Consider the following 22,142-nt stretch of genomic DNA (forward strand, 5'->3'; position numbering starts at 1 on the left):
TTAGGACGAACGCTCATTTCAAAACCGAGCACTATTAGGACGAACGCTCATTTCAAAACCGAGCACTATTAGGACGGACGCTCAGTGTGAGACCGAGCACCAATTTGAGCGAGCGCTCGGTTTAAGACCGAGCCTCATTTATAGCGAACGCTCGGTGTGAAACCGAACGTCACTCTAAGCGTACGTTCAGTGTAAGACCGAACGCTTTCCAGTACGATCGTCCGGTGTGAGACCGAATGCTATTCTGGACGAACGTCAGGTGTAAGACCGAACGTTCAATAACTTAGATTGATAGATCTTGAAAATAAACTAAGGGAGTTTTGAAGAAGTAATACGAACGAAATATGCACTGTTTCATATATATATATATATATATATATATATATATATATATATATACAAGTACAAAAAGAAAGAAGTTTATCAAACGTACAAGATTCAACAGTGTCAAACCGAACGCTCAAACAGTGCATTCTAGGATGAGGACGCTCGTCCTCAACCACAGATTTAGTCAAATGACAGAATCAACATTTCAACCATATTACTAAAGAAAAACCGAACGGTCAATGACCGTCCAGAACGAACGTACAATGTCTCATGGAAGGTTCATTTCTCATAAAATCATATTCATCTCATTCGTTCATATCAACCCAAAATCTCAAATTTCATATATCTCATTTTATCCAACATCTCATGCATAATATGTAACTTAGTCATATATCATTCTCATTCCATAAAAACGAACGTTCATGAAATCAACCACAGCAACATCATACAGTGAAATAACGAACGTTAATATCATCATTCATATCGTCCATCATGCATTATCCTTATACAGTAAAATAACGAACGTTCACATACACACATACATCCAAACAGTTAAATTAAGTAAGCTTCCCTTACCCGGAAATGAACGAACGTTCACAGACGCACACACACGCTCTCCACTCAAATCCTTATCGCCAACGCTCGTTAATCCACTATTCAGACGAACCCCAAGGTCAAACTCAGAACTTCTCTACTCAAAGAAAATAACGAACGCACAACTCAGAATTGAGTTTGCATGCACGAAGAACGAACGTCAGAGAGGAAGGAAAGGACTTACCGGTTCAGTTTTAACGAACCGAACGTCCTTCTGGAGTCTTACGCCGAGCGTCCTTCAGCTGTGCCGGAGATACTGATCGGAGGAGATGTAGTGGTGGTTCTTTAGAGAGAGAAGGGTGCAGAGAGTGTAGAGAGAAGGAGGAGAGAATTTTAGCTTCTCAGAAATTGAAGTAAAGAGAGGGACGTGCAGAGTGAGTGGGGAATATGTTCAGAGTTCCCACTTGCTGCCGGACGCACGCCCACTCTGGCAGTTGCGCTGGCATCGCACTCCGCCGCTTCTCTGACAGCCCATAACGGACGGTCGACCACTATACAGTTGCCACGCGTCTTCCACTACCGTCGACGCACGTTCTTCCTGACTGCCCATGCCGGACGGACGTTCACTCTGACTGTAGATGCCGGACGTCCACTCTCAGGGAGACACGTGTAATCCACTACACCGGACGCACGTTCCCACTGTGCTCTGACTCAGTTGGGCGTGCGACAGCTGGCGTTCGGCAGTAGGTGTCGGGCACTGTTGTCGGCCATGTGTACTGCTGAGGTGGCGCGCTCTCCTGCTGCCACGTGGATGCACGTTTTTTGAGGCCTGACAGAAACCGACTGCCAATCAATGACCGAACGCGGTAATACGCATTTACTGAAATATTTGGACGAACGCTATTTACACCCGTTTGATAATTAAATACAAGGACGAGCGTTCGGTATAAGACCAAGTGCCACTCGTAACGTACGCTTTGGGTCGAGACCCATCGCTGATTCAAAATAATAGAAATGGGAATTTATATATGACGAGATGGTAAGGTTACGTTTTTTAACCAAACGACTAAGTGTCCGAACGTATATTTTCAAGCTTCTCAATTCCTCACACAACACATTCAGGATATCTACGTTTGGTCGAACGCTCAAACGTAGGACTAATATAAGAGGGTGTTCGTCCTCAACTAGAATTATTTCCAAATGAGAGAATTCAATTTCAAAGAAGTTTAATAACAACACCGAACGGTCAAGAACCGTTCAATGACGAACGTACGTTATCATAGGGAAGTTCAGATTTACAGATTCAATTCCATTTACTCATTTTTCAACATATACATCCCATACTTCCAAATAATCATATCATAGTATATCTCATATTCAACATACTTCAGTTCACACTTATAATCATGTATCAAAATCCAATAACATAAATCATACTGCATGCAACACCAAAAACGTCCATGCACACACATAAAACATATGAATTAAATTGAATAAGCTTCCCTTACCTGGATCAGTGGTGAATGTCCTAAACTCAAGGTTTTTGGTTCGACCGCTTACAACTTTCTACCCTCACAGATCACTTAATTCTTCCAACTAAATCTAACCATAAAAATCAAGAAATACTCAGAATTTAACCCTTCATGCAACCAGAATTTGGCTTTGCATGGGACAGAAGGACGTTCGACGAAGAAGATAAACTTACCAGTTTCAGAGTTCAAATGTGTTCAGTTCAAAGTGAAGCTTGAGACGCCGGGAGTGTTCCTACGGTCTCTGAATGATGAACGGAGAAGAGAAAGGGTGAGTATCAGTAGAGAGAAGGGAGAGTATTCTAGAGAGAAGGAGGAGAAATGGAAAGTCAGAAATTTTGGGAAGAAGAAGGTGCATGCAGAAGAGTGACGCGGATTTCAGAAGGTTCTGTTTTGTTTAAAAACGAACGTCCATTCTCCTGCTGACACCTATATCCCACTAACTGATTTTCTGATTCTCTTTTATTGACACATGGCGTCCGCTCAGAGGGTTTTCTAAGTGCGTTTTTAATGCATCTGAGCAGGGTTTTGGTGCATTTAATTATGATTAAACAGGTGGGGTTTGGGGTGCTTAAAACGAGGCCTGACAATTTTCAAACAATAAAACCATCATACCCTATTTTCAAAGAAAGTTATAAGTTTTGATAATATTAAATATACTTACATTCTTGTAACCTTCTTCTTTTGTGCAATCCATGACTACCAATCCAACAAAATTACAACAACAATGTAAGATTAACCAAAGAACATGTATACAAATCAGTAACACAACAAAATCCACTTAGGAGACGTATCATACATAACCAAATCCATCCACAAACAACATCATCCATGTATTAAACATTCATTCCACTGAAAAAACAAAAAAAAAACCAACCTTGAGTGAAGACGACGTGTGGCGGTTGGAACAGAGACGATTGCCTAAGGTGTGGGTGGGACTGACAACCCGGAAAACCCCTCTTTTTGGTCCACCGAACAGTCCACACTCCGGCGACACTCCGACGATGCTCCGGCGGCACTCCGGGACAGGGCCGGAGCAGTTAGGACGAAGCGACACCTTGAACGCGCCCCTAAGTCGCTGGGCCGGAACGGACGGAACACGATGACGTGTTCGCTTCGAGCGGTCGACGTCGGAGCTGCGGCGGCCGTGAAACGGAACCGGCTGGACGGGTTGAATATCTCTGACACGGCCTTCAACGTTGTCCGCCGGCACTCCGGCAAGCACTCCGTCTCTCTCTCGCTCGAACCCCCTTTCTCCAACTCTCGGTCTCTCTCTCTACGTCACAGCCTCCCTCTGAATGTTCGCGCCGCTTCTATCTCTACAATGTTGGAAATGAATTTCAAATTTCAAACGCAACTTCTAACCCCTGCCCGGCCCTTGCCACGTTAGATTTGAACAGCTTTTTCATTAAAAACGTGGACCGCTCACATTTAGACACGTGTCCCGTGTCTAAATGTTGTCAAATGAAGTTGTTCAAGTATCATTTTCCTAAAGATTTATGCAATTACATATTCAAAATCATATACTTTAATAAACAACAGTCATTCATCAATACACTAACATCACTCAACAATCATCACAACGGTTAACATATTCATTCAAACATAAAACTCACAGCTTTTCTAACCTACATTCATACTCCTTAACACTAAATTAAATAAATTATTAGTTTGTGTACTATAGTCGGGTAGCCGACCGTTTGAGGGGAGTGTCATCCGCACCAACAGGTAATCCAGTGATCACGAGCCAGGTAAGATGAATGTCATTAATGGCCAGTTAATATATTTAATGATCATATCAAAGGCAAATATATGGTATTTATGGGTGATTGGCAGATTATATTGCACAAATATATTGTATTAATTAATATAATTAATGGGCTGGACAATTATGAGGTCAATAAATACAATATTAATGTTCAGGTAAAATCATCTTATTCCAAATTACAATCAGAATACATAAGGGGTAGTTTTTTCTGCAAGACCACCCCTGGCCGGGAGGACAACTTAAACACTGGACGAACGGATTGGCATAGTGAAGGTCATATCTGCAGGCAGAAGAGGATAGGATTGAAGACGGACAACCTCAGACCCCAATTAAACCGAAACAGTTTGCCTTATCTGGGTTGGGAAAGCTCAAGCAACTTTAGAAAGCAACTATTCGTGCCTCAGTTTAAAAAAACTTTATTTATACCTACAATCTGTGAAATTTTGATTCAAGTAGACCATTAGAATCAATGATCATTAAAGAACACACAGAAACGCTAGGATTATACATACAATCAGATAATCTTCTCACTTGCATGAAAAAAGTTCAACTTAAGAAAAGAGTAGAAACTAACTTACTCTTTTTAGAAAACCAATCAGATGAAGTTGAAGATATCACCGTCATGATCTCCTATATACTTCTTGATTGGCAAAGAAAAGACTAAAGAGTTAGAAAGATGATCTCCTATATACTTCTTGATTGGCAAAGAAAAGACTAAAGAGTTAGAAAGTTTAGAGAGAAGGAAGAAGAAATCTAGAAAGGGAGTTATAGGAAGATGGTAAGTGTTTTAGATAATGAGACGTATTTAAGAAAATTTATATTATTAAATTATTTTAACATTAAAATATTTGGTCTCATTATTTTAAAACACCTATAAATTTTAATACTCCATTTTATAAGTCCTCACATGATTCATAATAAAGATTATTTTAAAAATTAATAATGTATAATTTAGAAAATAATATTTAATGAACCTGTGCTCCTGATACCATCTTCTTGGTCGTCTAGAGTTGATCCATCAGGTTTTGAACCTGTGCTCCTGATACCACTGTTAACGCAATCAGAGTTTATGAATATGCAGAGAAAAGTATTGATAATACCAGGGCTTTTGCACCAAAGTAGGCAAATATGCCTTCTTTATTACCAAAATAGGCAAAATTTGACCGAAAGTGAAGTCGTGGGGGGCCAAAACGACTTCAAAAGAAGAAGTCGTGCCCCCCTGCACGACTTCACACTGTTCATAGGTACAGTGTTGAAGTCGTGCACCCCAAAAACGACTTCTGGGTCCTGTAATCGATTACATTGATTTGGTAATCGATTACAGAGTGTTGAAATGGTGACCAGGCAGAAAACGTACTGGTAATCGATTACGACATTTCAGTAATCGATTACCAGCTTGATTGTGTAGCAAGAAGCACTCTGCGCTCTGAGCGAGCAGTGAACGCTCGTCAAGCGAGCAGAAGAGGACGCTCGTCCAGCAAAGACGCGCGCAGTGGACGCTCGTCCTGCAAGCAGAAGTGGACGCTCGTCCAGCGAAGACGCACGAGAAGACGCTCGTCCAGCTAAAAGAGAGGCGTCGGGCGCCAGTTTTTGCGAGAAGCTCGCGCCCGGGCGTCGTGTAGGGTGGTCACGATTTCAACACTCTGTAATCGATTACCGTTACGTTGTAATCGATTACCATCGTCAGAAGTCGTTTTTGGGGTGCACGACTTCAACACTGTTCATATCAACAGTGTGAAGTCGTGCAGGGGGCACAACTTCTTCAATTGAAGTCGTTTGGACCCCCACGACTTCCCCATTTTCGTAATATGGTTTGAATTTGCCCATTTTGGTAATATTAGAGGCATATTTGCCTACTTTAGTGCAAAAGCCTAATACCATAGAGTGGGACAGAGAATAAGAGAGGAATATATCTCTTGTATTGAAAGAATCAAAACAAAGAAGTATATATGGTATACATGATCACACGGCAACTGTATGACACAGTTATGTTTACAACAACACATGAGTTATAAAATTCAAGTTAGTTTTTCAAAAATAAAAGAAAAATATATTTTAACACATAATTTTTTTATATTCATTTAACATTATTATTATTATTATTATTTAAAAAATTACACAAGTTTATTTTTTTATGATATTGTGTGTCACTGCATCATTATTCAAAATAAAGTCAATTTTTTTGTTTATAATTAAAAATAAATTTAATGTAGTAATACTTAGCAATTAATATTTTCATTAATATTTGTAATAAAGTTATGATAAGTAGATTGAGAAGTGGTACAGATATGATATTTAGTAACATTTTAAAATGAAAATGATTATGATGGTTTTTCTTATAATCCGATTAGGATGATAATCTAATCCGAAATTACCTTTCATTGACACATGAAAAAAAAAAAATGAGAGTCTATAAAAGATGAATGATATCATTTGGTGTTTATCAACTTTGTTTTTCAATTTTGATGCAATGGGGCAAAACCTTGATGAAACTCACACCATTTCTTGCTTTGATTTCCTTTCATTTCAGTCTCTACCAAAAGTCAAATCTTTGAAAGAGAAATTCAAACACTATTTTTCTTCTTTATTTCGTCAATCTTCTAAGACCTCCACCAACCATACTCAGGTTTTGTTTCTTCCTGCTACTTTTATTAATCTGCATTTCTTCTGTTTAAATTGTTCATTAGGAGATAAATATAAATGTTGTTTGCAATTTGTATTGGGATGCCTACTCATATCGGTTTTGTGTTTCTAGATTAGTAAATGGAGATGTCAAAATAGTATGATTTTAGAGAGAGCAATGTGATTGGCATGAAAAAAAAAATTACAATTATTGGATGAATTTGATGTTTGTACAAAAATTTTAATTCGGTCCTTTTATTTGTCTCAATTAAATCCTTAATTTTAAAAATGTGATATAATTTAATTCTGTTAACGTAGATATGATGACGTTAATTCAATGTCACATGTTATATTGTGATTTTTTTTTTAAATTATTTAAAAAAATTATCACGTGTCAAATGAAGATTTTGTCACGTAGTAGAGTTAGTTTGACATGACAATGACAATGACAATGACAATGACAGTTACACTCACTGTCATGTCAAAAATTTTAATTTAATCATTTTATTTAATTGGTCTCACCTTAATCTTTTAATTTCATCACTTTTCAAATTAAAACTAAATTTAACTTTTATATAGATATATAATGATATTTTCAAATGCTAATATTAAATAAGATGTCAAAAATAATTAATGTTAATAATGGTAATATTAAATTTATATTTTACATTGAACTTTATTTAAATTTTATTTTAAATATTATATATTAATAATTTCTATACAAATGTTAGAGTTTGTTTAAAAATAAAAATATTATAAATTGAAATATTAAATTTTAAAATAGTTTTATAAAAATTTAAAATAAATATATTTAAAATTTGAAAACAAAATTTAAATAAAATTTAACATAAAATATTAATTTAAATATACTTAATCTTATTAAAAATATTTTTAACAATATTAAGTTTATCTAAATTTATATTTTACATTGAACTTTATTTAAACTGACTGAGTTGGCCTATTTTGTCACCTCGTGTTATAATTATTTTAATGATTTTTTTATTAAAATTTATATTTTTATTAATATTTTTACTAAGATTAGGTTTAATTAAATTAATATTTTAAATTCAATTTTATTTAAATTTTAAATAAATTTATTTTAATTTGTTATAAAAATATTTTAAAATTTTATATTTGTACTTATAATATTGATATTTTTAAACTAACTATAACATTTGTATAAAATTTATTAATATATAAATATTTAAAACAAAATTTAAATAAAGTTCAATATATAATATAAATTTAATATTGTAAAAAGTATTTAATACAAATATCAGTTTTAATGAAAATATCATTATATATATATATATATATATATATATATATATATATATATATATATATAAAAGAAAGAGATAAAATTGCTTCAATTTAAAAAAAAATAGAACTAAAGTAAGATCAAATATAAATAAAAGAACTAAATTAATATCTTTTGACATGACATTTTTTCCAACAATAACATGTACCATTGTCACGTTACACTATTTTTTTACGTGACGTGACAGATATTCATTTGACACGTGAGAAGTTTTTTAAGAAAAAAAATTAAAAAATTCAAAAAAGTTATATACGTGACATTAAGTTAACGTGATAAGTTCTATATTAATCGAAAGGGTCAAATTATATTACATTTTGAAAATTGAGGACTCATTTAAAACAATTTAAAACGAGAAGATTGAATTGACATCGTCCCAGAGTTAAAAAAAAATAGAAAAATTTATTATTTTTATTAATTTAATTAAAAAAATAAGGTTATTAAAATCTAACATTATGATATTATTTTAGATGTTATAACATGAAAGAAATTTGAACCAACCCGTATTGTCGTTTTTAAATGTGAGTTAATTCGATTTGAATCGAAAAAAATTTAGATTTTTGAAATATTGGTAAAACCGAACCTACATGTTGAAGAGTAGAAGGAGTAAGAAGAATTTGAAATTCTTGCTTAAAATTTGAAATTTGTATAATTTAAAATTTCTTTTATAAATTCTAAAATTTATGTCAAAAGAAATTATCAAAAAGTTATATTTTGTTACCAAACATTTCAAATTATCTACTAAAAGAACTATCCCATAAAAAGTTATCAACCTAACTCATTAGAAAGAAAGATAGAATCATGAGTGGTCAAAGCTTCAATTGCAGTTCTTGCATGCCCTCTTCACAACTTTCATTCATTTGGAAATTAGGTTACCTATATCACCAACTTTGTTTTTCCCTGTTATACTAACATACACTAATATTTTATTTTGTATTAAGTATATCTATTTGACACGATTTATATATAATAGTTTAAGATATTTTATCGATTTTTATTAATACAGTATTGAATATATGAAGTAATAATATTTTTATAATAATAATAAATTATAAATTATAAAAATGAGTGCTTTATTTAACATTTGACAAAAGGATTTTATCAATTCTAAAAAGGATGGCGAGAAAGATGAGGCCTCAAGAAAGAGCAGAAGCAGTTCTCAAGTTTCAGAAGAATTCTATGAACACCATTCTCCAGAAACTCCCAATTTCAATAATCATTCTACTTTCATTTCTCCTCAGTTGAATCAATTTTTTGACTCCTGCCTCCCTAATACAACAAAAGGCTGTCAGAGGGTTCTACTTTACAGGTAATTAATTTTCTCCTTTTTAGTTTAATAATTTGATTTAAAATTAGAATTCATTTGTATATTCATCTACTTCTAAAATTATAAAAATAAAATAAATCAAAATTAAAAAAAAACGAATTTTAATTTTACAAATTTAAGAATTAAAACATATTTAACATTTGAAATATGGATTTAACACGAGTTGTTTGAATGAAGGGCAGTTCCATGAAACATGGCATATCACTTAGGACACTTGTTCGCAACAGTGCTAAACTTTCTGGTCCTGCTTTGCTGGTATGTCAATCTTTGATGAGCTGAATGATGCTGTTCATTCACTCACTGCAGATTAATGTATTCTTCTGTTATTGTATTTGCCAAAACATTTAGATTGTTGGAGATACAAAAGGAGCAGTGTTTGGTGGGCTGGTAGATTGTCCCTTGCAACCTACTTTCAAGAGAAAATATCAAGTACCATAATCTTTTCTTTTTCTTCAGTTATTGCTAACATCCTTACATATATTCATTTTGTTCTGTTTCTGTGGTTACAGGGGACAAATCAAACTTTTGTATTTACAACTGTATATGGTCAACCAAGGCTTTTTCGACCTACTGGTAAGACTTCTTACAAGTAACATCATTCATTTTTATTTAATTAAGTTTATATATATAACAAAAATATAATACTGACAGTTTTAATCGATTTTAATTTGATACGATGGTTGTAGGTGTGAACAGGTATTATTACTTATGTTTGAATGATTTGGTTGCATTTGGTGGTGGTGGAAGTTCTGCTTTATGCTTAGATGAAGATTTGTAAGTACTTTATTAGTGTTACTTAAGTAATTTATTAACGTTCTAAGTAGCACTAATTGAATCTCTGTGCTTGATTGAAAAGGTTAACTGGAACCAGTGGACCATGTGATACATTTGGAAACATGTGTTTGGCTCATACATCAGAATTTGAATTGAAGAACGTTGAGGTAAATGCTTACTTCAGAAGTTGATGTAATTAACTTATTATTTGTCTTTAGGCCTATGATTACCATTGGTTTTAATATATGTTTTAATCTTAATGCAATTATTGTATACTAATATGGCATTAAACTAAGAAATATCTTATAAAATTAGTTTGTGCTAAAATGGTGAATAAGAGAGGAGGCTACAATGAGAATTGTTGGATAAAACAAGGTCAGAACAATTCAATTTTTAACTAAGAATTACTATTAAAAAAAAGAGAGAAAATGTTAAACAAAACCTTACCCTCATTGTTTTCTATGAAATTTGGCTTTTAATTATTTAATGATGTGTCATTGTTCTATGCTATTATTTTATTTCTAAAAAAAATGTTAAACATCATTATATATTATGATATTTCAGTTAAGCTTACATCTTAAAATAAATGTTTTATTTCCTTGATTATTTTTTTCTATTACCATAACTATGATTTGCTATTTTTACACAATTTCTTTTATGTGCAGTTGTGGGGTTTCAGATATACTTCTCCTTACCTTAGTCAACATTAAGATGAGCACAATGAAGTCCTTAAGCAGTGAGATATTAAAAAGAACAGATTGCAATCGCAATATCATTGTTTAATGGTTGGATGGGTTTACTTTTAATTAGACCATAGAAATGTCAATATAGATCCTCTTTGTGTGGATTGAAGTTAAACAACCAAAAAAAAGTAATATGCTTGTTGGTAATACAGAACATTTCTAGTATAATTACACCTAATAATAAAAATTAATTTTGGTATATTCTTGTGACAGTATTACGAAACACAAGTAATCATATTATTTAATAGGAGTACATACAGAAAGCAAATATGAAGTTATGCATAAATTATAAATTTTCTTTTGAAAAGAACAATTTATTTTAAAATGTGTGTTATAGTAAGGATAAGAGGGAGTAGCAAATAATTCTTGAGTATTGAAAAGAAATTTGATTCTTTTCATATATTAAAATTAATTTATATGTAAGTTAATTTGTGTAAATTCTTTCCATATAATTTATCGTATAGTTTCGAAACCTAATTATATTATACATTAAGTTATATGTAATACAGTTTAAAAAATATGACAGTCAATTTAAACTTGTTATGTAAAGATGTATAAATAAATTTTCACTTGTTAACAATTACTTTGTATTTAGTATTTATTTTAAACCAAAAATGACTTTCCATTAATGATTGAGAAAGATGCGAAATCATTTAATTCTAGTTTACAAAAGATGAAAAGACGTCTGAATTTATTTAGACAAAAAATAAATACAAAATTTACATGAAAAATAAAAAATGAGTTTAATTATTTAAGCTTGAGTAGAAAGCTTTGAACCAGTTATGTTCTTCAAATTATTGTGTTGCAAGGTTAATTTATCTTGCAATTGTTGAAATGGAATAATTCTTATATTATTTTTAATTTAGTTGAAACTTCCTTAGCTGAGTTCCATAACTAATATTTAAAAAAGGCTTTTAATTTTATATTTGTTTGGTCTGAGTGACATTTGAAATTATTAGAACTGTTCATCCTTCATTGTTTGTGCAATCAGAGTGAACGACTCTGATTTGCAAATTAATCACTTTTTTTTTAAATGCAAGAAATTCTCATGGTTTCTAGATTCTGACAACTTGAGGTAATGAAGAAAATGGTGAAAAGGGGCTGTGAATTTCAAAGACACCAGAAATCATATAGGACAGCTATCGTGGATAAGATTTGAAAAAGCACTATACCAAATTAGTATTACTACAAATCTTCAATGAATAAGTTGGCAAACAGAAATGGTTCACGACTAACACAACGATCTGTCTCATCCATCGGTAAGAAATATTTAAATAGGCTACAATGAACTTCAGGCAGCAGACAATATACGTTTCAGACATCCCATCAGTCTAATCGATGGTCTTTTAATCTTTTACATTACTTAAATGACAAAAAAAGAGTTTTGCTCAACATGAATTTTCATAACTAGTCTACTAGAAGTTGATGTCTATTGCCTTTTTTTTTAATAATGTCTAATAAATCAAGAAAAGCACCCCGAATAAGAATAGTTACAACCATATAAATTTCCGATGAAATGGCCGACAAATCAGTTATCTCACTAATTTAACAGTTTACGTTACAAAATTATCTACGGACAACATAAGCTTCGAGGTTTTGAAGACAAGGCAAATATTGCAGCTTCTGTCACTTAGGTTAGCAGCCATGATCAAAGGCATAATAATGTTGCTGCAGAAAGCCTGAAAGTACATTTGCTCCATCCCTCTCATACACCATTGTGTGTGAGAACCAAGACCAAATAATCAAAGAAACCACTACCTTCATTAACTTCTCCAATCCATGATTCTGACCAAGCACCAAATGGCAGCAACAGTCACTCCAAAACAGCATTTTGGCCTGTACAACTGACGCATTTTATGACTCAGTGGGAGCATCTTCGCCAGGCAAGCCAAATATTCGAAGATTCCGGTCCATTGATCCAACAGCTATGTATTTAGAGTCTGCACCAAATTTTACACACGTGGCCTTACCTGGGAAGAAAAAGTTCGATTGCCGTCTTAGTAACTGAAGAAATAAGAAACTCTCAAACCCTGAAGGAATTATAAACAATGGGGGAAAAGATACAAAACCTGTTCCGGATAAATCGGGGAAGGTTTTAATACAGTTCCATTCAGATTTCACATTTGCAACTTGGTAAATCCTACATAAATTAACAGGAACTGGTAATCAATTTCAGGTTAAATCTAATGAAAGAAGGTACTGACAAAATAACAGGCTTCAGTTGAGGATATTTTTTCTGTAACGTTCAGAAAGTCACCAAACCAAGTACTAGACATTTTTCTTCACCTTATATCCGAGCCAGCAATTGCAAGGTAGGATCCACTGTGGTCGAACTCCACTGCAAAATACAGAATTACATGAAGGCATTTTGAAATAGGTATAACTTTACAAGTACAGAAATAGGTTACATAAGGTCATCGACAACTGAAGATGAATACCAGAGTTTGTTGGTGTTTCCGAATCATATGGAGCAAAATTCCTAAAGTTCTTCAATTTCCGTAGATCCCAAAGCTTAACACCATCGTGAGCAGCAGTCTGCCGAATTTAAGAGTACAATAAGAATACTGTACAGACAATCGTATCATGTTTTTACAGTTAACAATTTCTCACATACCGCAAGGAAGTATCCGTTCTCAGAAAAAGAAATGGCAGTTACTGGACCAGCATGTCCATCGAACCTAGCAACATTTGCCTACAACCGAAAGAAGGTATCAACACAGATAACAGTAAATACTAAAATTTAAATTCAAACAAAGTAAAAGAAAAATTGTTTACCTGGCTTTTTACATCCCAAATCTTAACAAGAGATTCTGTGGTACCAGTTCCAAGGATGAGACCATCAGGATGGAAAGCGGCTGATGTGTAGCCTTCAGAAGAACCTGAAGAGTCGAAAACCTACACAACACCATATTACAATAATCTGAATCAGAACTTATATACATTCAGACTGAATAAAAGGTAAAAATCTAATACTTAGAAAGGATGAGTTTTAAAGAAACTAAAAATTATTTACATTCTCCAGAACCCTCTTATAAGCACTAAATTAACTTTCACATTCTGACAAGAAAAAAGTGCTCTACTAAAAGAAGATTTATGTGCATGCATAGTTCTTATGGACCGTATTACATAAAAAAAGAAGAGACCAAACCTGAGTCAAACATGTCCCTGAAGAAAGTTCATAAAAACACCAAGAGCCATCAAGTGAAGCAGTCACAAAATAATTATTGGTAGCATGGACAGTGACAGCTTGCACCTGAAAAATTGAAAAAGCAAATCATCCTTGCATCACATGTAGAGCATAAACAGGACAGGCATAATTGAAAGGAATTGGGAGAAGCCTTATTTAAAAACAGAAATCTTAAAAGGCATGCAATTTCATGGTTCTACACAAGCAAAATTTATAATGCTGAGTGGATATTATGTTTCAAGCTGGACAACATCAGATTACAAAATGATAAATCAACTGAAAAGTAGAACTGCAGTTATAAGCATTACATTAAAGCAGTAGGAACACCGAAATCTAATGATAAAGAATATCAAAACCTAGCAGTCAAGAGTTTCAAATAGCTGAATGGTTGTTAGGATATTTACAATATTGCAATTATGGAAATATGCAGGGCATATAGGAACAGAAAGAATAGAGATTGTGAGTAATATTTTCTTGGGCATAAAATACCATATGATGTGAAGGGCATCATACAAGCAATAAACATTAGCCCTTATATGTAGTAGTACTAAATTCTCTAGATTTTCCAGACATGAAAACAATCCAATGACCAAACTGAATTTTGGACGGCAACAAGCTACACTGCATCTAGGTAGGATCAGAGACAAAAGGAGCCTATCAACAAAAAGATACGGTACAAGAGAGCCAATCAATGAAAAAAAAAGGACAAATTGGCAAACCTTTGAAAAAGAAAAAAAAAACGGCCCATTAGTGAAAAATAAATAGCTGAAGCAGACAAAATGCATAAATTTGGTGGAAATTGGGTTCCATGAACTTCACACAAAATGGAGAAACTATTTTCAAGGTGGAATCAAAAATGTTTTATTAGAGAAATGGGGGCAGCAAGGATACTGAAGCCCATTAGGTCAGTCCCGGAGGTTTCGATACCACGTTCAAATCATAGTTTAGGCAAAGAAACTGTGATTTTAGAGCCGAAGTGTTCAATTTTACTCGTATAAAATAGAAAAGTGGATGGATTTGACAGATGAATCTGAAGATAATTCAGATTCCAATTCCATTACTTGAGAGGATGGAAAATCTATAAACAAACATCTTACCAGGGTCAGTAAGGATGCCGTTGCTAGGGTACAACTGATTCTTAAACAAAAGATCAGCAGGGGAATGGTAACTTTTATATTAGATCTGCAGGAATGTCGGTGTCCTATCCTATGCCTGTTTTTTTAGTATTGATGATACAAGAATAAATTAGCTGAAAATGAATATTCTACCGTGATTATTTGTGATATAGATGAAGCACAAATCATGGGAAATGGCTTCCGCTGAAATTAATGGAACACTCACCACTCACATCCAAATATTCAATGACTGTCCTATGACTGTTTATGTGGTCAAATCAAACTGGACTAGGGAAGTTATCTATGGTGAAATTTCCAAAATCCAAATCCAAGATGAAGCACAAATCATGGGAAATGGCTTCCGCTGAAATTAATGGAACACCCACCACTCACATCCAAATATCCTATGATTGTTTATGTGGTCAAATCAAACTGGACTAGGGTTGTTATCTATGCTGAAATTTCCAAAATCTAAATCCAACCAAAGTAGGAAGTATACACAGAATGCATTGCAGAGACTTGCAGCAACTGTGAATTACAGAGCAACACAGGGTAAGAAACTAAATAAGGTGCTATCTCTATTATGTTTCTAAGCAGAAAGATTATAGAAGGTTTGGCAATCAGGAAGTAAAACATTTGGAGGTGATTATTTGAGAACATTCTAACTTGGTTCTGATTGCGGAGTTGTGCTTTTGAAGAATTTTACACTAACTTATTTCCCGTTCAGCAAAAAATTCATATTAAGCCATATCATCAAACATGGAAAGTTATTGATTCGTGTAAAAAAATAGTCCAATCCTATAAATAACCTTAGACTCCACCAAATCTATCAAAACAACTATCACACAGCAAAGACCATGGCATCTGCCCATGGGTAATATTTAATACCATGTCAGCAAACTAATCACCAAAAAATGTGAAATAAGTATAACATTGAAGAGGAATTGGGACTAAATTATTTAGAAACACCTAATAATGCCAATCCATAAGCTTTTACAATAAAAATTGAGCCACTCAGAATCAAGTAAACACCATGCCCCAAACACTTGATGATATTGTTAACCTAAAACTCATCATGAGTAAGAAAATCGTAGGCCTGCTTCAATTTCATAAATAAATAAAAAATCAAAATTTAGATCTTCAAAAGATAGGAGGGTATTCTACATAAATACTACAAAAGCAAAAAGAGAATGATTTTATACACGATATAACTGATTCTGATATAATATGGTGACATTAATTCTATTTACCTCAGCTGTATGATCCTTTAAGATGTGCCTGCAGTTATAGTTACCATCATCTGACCCTTGCCACAGACGAACTGTCTGCAATATAAAATAAAAACATTGGGCACTGGAAAATGCAAAGTAGAAACAGCTAGCAGATTAGAGAAAACTTCACTTAACTAAGTAGCATTTGTAATTTGATAACACTAAGTTGAAATAATCACATTACTGACTAAACTCTCTATTACGAGAAACCTAGTCTGAAACTTCCGATCCGATCAAACTGGTAAAAAGTTACCCTTCAAAAATCAGTCTAGCAACATACTACACACTTTAAATTTCTAAGTTCTTTGGATTTCACATTCACAAATAAACCATTATCTGTTGGCCAAGTAAAAAGAATACTCATTATGAGAACAATTAATGTAGCAATGCATGGATGGAACACTATTGTGATGTTATACTATGTCAGCACTTAGGCAGAGAGGGTTATCAAGGCCCATTTGGAACAGCTCATTTGGACTTGTCTTATGACAAGTCGACTAGACTAAGTGTTCTTGACAGCATATGACATGCTCATTTGATTTTTTGTTCACCTTATCATTTCAACAATCTAGCCAGAATAACTTATGAGAACAGCCAACAAGCTTATATAAAAACAGTATAACCCTATTACCCTTTTGATGAAAAAAAAAAGCAACTTATATGCAAGTGCTTACAGTATTATTTGAACATATTCATCCAAAAAGACCCCAAATAAAACACTTCCAACTTCCAAGCAATTAATAGTAGAGGATCACCCTTTACCTTATCTGCTGAACCAGTTAAGATTGATTCACCCTGAGCTACAAACTTTACACTGGTCACCTACCAAAAACACCCACAATCAGCAAAAAAATTAAAGAAAAGATAACTCCAGCAATTCCAACTGAAATAAAACCTTTTTGGAGTGACCACTTAGTGTAGATAATATCTGTCCTGAAGATCGGTCAAAAATAACAGCATTTGTATCAATACCTCCAGTTGCAATTAAGTCCTGTCAACAGAGAATAGGGTGATCCTGGATTACCTCCCATTAGTTTTCAAGGGAAAAAAAATCAAAGAGCCTTCTTGTATGTTTCTATTCTATAATGTTTAAAAACCATACCTTAGAACAATGGATATCAAGGGATATAATGCCTTGTTTGTTTGTTTTGTGAAAGGGATGACTAGATATCTGGGTATATGACTCCAGAGCTTCAATAGGAGCCAAAGTGGCAGGAATCTGAAACAAACCAAATCCAATGAAACAAATGCAAACATTATCTACATATTAAAAACACTAAAGAAATAATTGAAATATGCCACAAAAATTTATATGCACACGTGTATATTACAATTTTAGGATGCAAATCAAAGCAATCAACATGGAATATTACAAGTTAAATAAAATCCAACAAGTAAAAAAGGTTAAACAGCAGAAATGAACCCAGTATGGAGAAAAAGGAAGGTAGTAACAGCAATGGAAACATGTGAAAACGTCAATGTACTTGTATTATCACCAAGAATACCTGTCTCTTCTTTCTCTGCTGGGAGAGAGCAGCATTGCAATCAGTTAGCTCAGAAATTACGCTAGAAGATATTCCAGGATGAATTTTCTTTGCACCAGGAGCCAGATCCTCATCCTCAGCAGCTAAATGCGAAAAAGATAATTCAGATAAACAATCAAAACAACAAAAAGAGAAATAATAGCCGCTAGGTAAAAATGTCCCTAATAAAGTGCCAAATGTAAGCTTTTTAACACTTTCATCTATAACAACAATGAAGTAAGCAGTTGCTGTATGAGAGTTTAATCAAACTCAGACTAAAATGTAGTCTGCAGAATTGCAATATATAGAAGAAAGAAAAAGATATCATAATGTCGAAACCTCTTTTTCCATTGCTCAGAACAGGGGCATTTGCAGTTGGAGCATTTAGTGCAGAAACAGGGTACTGCCTTTCTGCTTGCGCAAGTAAGGACCTAGCTTCATCTCGTTCCTTTTTAAGTCTAGCAATCACTCGGCATGCAGCATCATGCTACAGATTAAAACAAATATAAATAATGGCAACTGAGGTACTGGAAAATATAGTAAAGCTAATAATATAATCCTGTAAAAGAAAATTGAGAATCTAAAAGAATCAAGAAACATGAAAACTTTGGAAATAGTATAACACAAGGCTGAGAAATGCAATGCAGAACTATAAAGGACAATTGTTATATTAATAACTTTGTTGCTCTTACCTGGTAGAGAGCATGACTAAGCTCTTGCCTTGCCGTGTGCAATTGTTGCTCCAATGCAAAATTAGATAACATCAACCCATCCCATTCCTACAAATTAGGCAAACCAAATCATCCTTTGTAGATGCCTATATAATTGTTTTTTTCAAACAGAAACAAAACTATACATGTCTAAGCATGCCTAAACATTTATACAGAAAATTTTTTAACAGAAACCATCACTGAAGTCGCAATCCAATAATGCAGTGCAAATAATTTTTGAGAAAAAATGCAGCAGACTATTTCAAGTAAAATGTACCAAAAATCATAAAGAATACTTAATAGCCTAAATTCCATACATTTTGGAACATTCCAAGCATGCCAGGGATGCTAGCTGCCTGGACAGGTCTGGGCTTCACTATCTGCACAAATGATCCTGATTTGATCAGTACACTGCAAGGGAACTCTTGAAAAGTAAAGCACAACAGTAACGTAGAGGGCTTAGTCTTAGTACAAAATCCACACTCAATATTGGAAGCATACAACTAAAACCATTACCACCATACCTTCCCTGTCTTGATTGGTACAATGTCATCCATAGTAAGTGGTTCGCCAGTAATTGGACACTTGCCATAATCCTACACAGTATTTTATTAACAATGTTCATAGCATGAAATCTCATAATGAATAATATAACCTCCTATATACCAGCTTAGAGAAAAAAAATACAACATATTATCAAATTAAATACCACCGCACACCCAGCACATAGCAAACGCAGACACCACAACTACTATAACCAATTATCTTCTGATTTAAAATCACTTCCCTTTGTTATCAATTAGACAAACACAAACACAAACAACAAAGCAAACAATCAATTATGCAATGCTTCAAAATCTTCCAAATCAGAAGTCATATGAAAGAACTACTACAAAACAATAATTTAAATTGTATTCTTTCACAACTACATTTCTGACAAGAGAGGGAGAGGTATTTTTCTTAAAAAATTAAATCAAGACGGAATCTAAATCCAGTCACAGAGCCAAGAAACTAGTTCAAATTTGCCTTCACTAACTTATAAAGAGTGTAATTTCTTCCTCCTTTCTCAATGATCAATTAAAACATTTTTTCGGCTACTCTTCAGTCAGTTTTCTTTTTATCATTCTTCAGTAAACTAAAGAACAAAATTTGAACACGCATATATATACAGAGAGAGAGAAGCTTATAAAGAACACAAATAAATACATGGGAACTAAAGAAGGGTTACCGAAATGTGTCGCTCGATCAAACGCTTCTCGAAGAGAAGACCAGAGTTCCTGGACACGACGGGCTCTTCCGGAACTTCGCCGGAGACTGCAAACGTAGGGAAAACGACGACGTAAGGTCAGATCAGCGAAAAAGAAACCAATTCCACCAAAACAAAAAATAAATAATAGAATGAGAGAGAGCGTGTGAGTGTGGAATCGGAATCATAAGAGAAGAAGAAGTTACTGGAGCAATTCATGGTTGGGGGCGAGGGATAAAGAACGCGCGAGAGTTAGGGTTTTGGGTTTTTTTGAGCTGTGGGAGTGTGTGTTTGTGTATGAGAGAGAAAGAAGGAAACTGGAGTGACCCAAAGGAAGCAAACCACAGCAAATGATTCAGAGAGAAAGACTCGTTGTTTGGTTTATCTTTTATTACAAGTGGATATGATATCTACCCGGCCCGGCCCAATACCCGGGCGATTTATACTATTCGGATACGGATCCAGTTGTTTTAAAATTTTGATGGAAGGTTTAAAGAAAAAGTGTTTTTAGTTTGTATAAGAAACTATTTTTTATTAGTCATCTGATTTCTTGGTTTTGGGGCATATGTGTCATTTTAGTAATGTTATTAAACTCATTGGATTGGATCGTACGGTACAAAACAATTGGGCTGAAAACTATTGTTGTGATTCAAAATGCATGTATGAAAACTATAATTAGAAACCCTTCAACTCCACATACATTTTAAGATCTTACACAATGAAAATGTATTTATAGATAATGTATTCTAGAATTTTCGATCACACACTTTAGAATCCATTTCTAAATTTGGAAATACGTTTTTGATTGCATAATCTATAATTCGATTATGAAATCTGAAATACATTTATGAATTATAAAATTAAATAATGTGGAATATGTTTTTGAATTATGTAATTCAAAATGTTTTTAACTTCAAAATAATTTAAAATTTTCTTGCAACTATGTGCAAAAAGAAAGTATAGGGTGCTAAAAGAACGAGTTTTATACATAAAAAATACACTTTAGTGTAATTCAATTTAAACAAATTATTTGGAGTAATTATGGAGGTCCAGAAAGAAAATATGGGGTGCTAAAAGAATGAGTCTTCATTTTGTTACATAAAAATTGCCCTTTACATAAAGTAAATTTGTGTGAGTGAACTTTGATAATTTTGTTACACCACATTCTACAATGCTAATAAGGAAAAGTTTGAAACCCAACACTAGACAAAATTTTGATTAAGGACTAAAAACAAAATTCTAAAAAAGTTTAGGGGGAAAAAATAAGTTAAACCCTTAATGCTAGATGTGTGGTGTAGAGTATATGAAAGGAAAGGTCACACATAGATGAATGGTTTTATCTCTTCTATAAAATAATTAAAAAATATAGTTTCTTCAACATTACTTATAGTATTGCATAATGTGTATGCATCTATTAATAACTTTCTTTATTTTTTTTTATAAAAAAGTAAATAAAACAAAATTTAAAAGTATAAGAATGTATATGCTTTTTTTACACACAAAAAAAAATATTTGATATTTGTAACTTGTGGCATAAATGCTATATAATTTATAGAATTTACTTTTGAGATACATGTACAATATTTCAAGAACATTAATATAAATGATATAGAAAGTTTATTTTTTATCTCAGTTTTAAAAGATTTGTCAAAATAAAAGCATTAAAATATGTCATATTCTTATGTTCACAAATTGTATGAGAGATGGTGTTTTATCCATAATAAAATGCATAACTTTTTTTATGATTAAACACGTCATATAAAAATAATACTTTTTATGACAAATTTAATATTAACTGTTATAAAAAAATGTATTTTTCTGTAACATTTATTTTCCTACTTGTATAAATACCCTTCATATAACTCAAACATCATATTTTTTTTAAAATAAAATCTTAACAATTTGGTGCATAAAAAATTACAAGTTTTACTAAAGGTTAAAATGTTAAACTTGATACAAAATTGTTAACTAATTTTAACATGTTCATTTACAATAAATACTTTAAAGAAAATGAAACCTTTTATAGTAGTTCATTCTTTAAGGGAAATAAATCACTAATATCTACCTAATCAAATATTTAGATGAAATTAACAATTAAATATTTAACATATTTAAATTACGTTACCTCCCTCTCATAAGTCACTCGTG

General features: G+C 33.0%; 2 protein-coding genes across 2 annotated transcripts; one reads left to right on the forward strand and one right to left on the reverse strand.

Annotated features, from left to right (window-relative positions):
- The first annotated feature begins 3,492 nt into the window (after nucleotides 1-3,492).
- Nucleotides 3,493-10,951, forward strand: LOC108324389 (uncharacterized). Its single transcript, XM_017557336.2, has 9 exons — nucleotides 3,493-3,716; nucleotides 4,075-4,141; nucleotides 9,214-9,407; nucleotides 9,608-9,680; nucleotides 9,774-9,854; nucleotides 9,935-9,998; nucleotides 10,112-10,199; nucleotides 10,282-10,366; nucleotides 10,865-10,951. Exons 1-9 carry the CDS (start codon nucleotides 3,493-3,495, stop codon nucleotides 10,907-10,909), a joined length of 921 nt encoding a protein of 306 aa, XP_017412825.1. The 3' UTR covers nucleotides 10,910-10,951.
- Nucleotides 10,952-12,168: 1,217 nt separating this feature from the next.
- LOC108326316 (pre-mRNA-processing factor 19) lies at nucleotides 12,169-20,351 on the reverse strand. The gene is made up of 18 exons (XM_052874684.1): nucleotides 20,201-20,351; nucleotides 19,977-20,062; nucleotides 19,273-19,344; nucleotides 19,066-19,128; nucleotides 18,731-18,817; nucleotides 18,378-18,525; nucleotides 18,021-18,142; nucleotides 17,618-17,734; nucleotides 17,411-17,506; nucleotides 17,278-17,337; nucleotides 16,495-16,569; nucleotides 14,091-14,195; nucleotides 13,718-13,837; nucleotides 13,557-13,634; nucleotides 13,381-13,477; nucleotides 13,229-13,280; nucleotides 13,012-13,082; nucleotides 12,169-12,912 (listed from the first exon to the last, which is right to left on the reverse strand). The coding sequence occupies exons 1-18, from the start codon at nucleotides 20,211-20,213 to the stop codon at nucleotides 12,797-12,799; spliced, it is 1,578 nt and encodes a 525-aa protein (XP_052730644.1). The 5' UTR covers nucleotides 20,214-20,351; the 3' UTR covers nucleotides 12,169-12,796.
- Between the last annotated feature and the right edge of the window lie 1,791 nt (nucleotides 20,352-22,142).

This window comes from Vigna angularis, chromosome 3 (assembly GCF_016808095.1).
Source record: "Vigna angularis cultivar LongXiaoDou No.4 chromosome 3, ASM1680809v1, whole genome shotgun sequence".
Classification (NCBI taxonomy): Eukaryota; Viridiplantae; Streptophyta; class Magnoliopsida; order Fabales; family Fabaceae; genus Vigna; species Vigna angularis.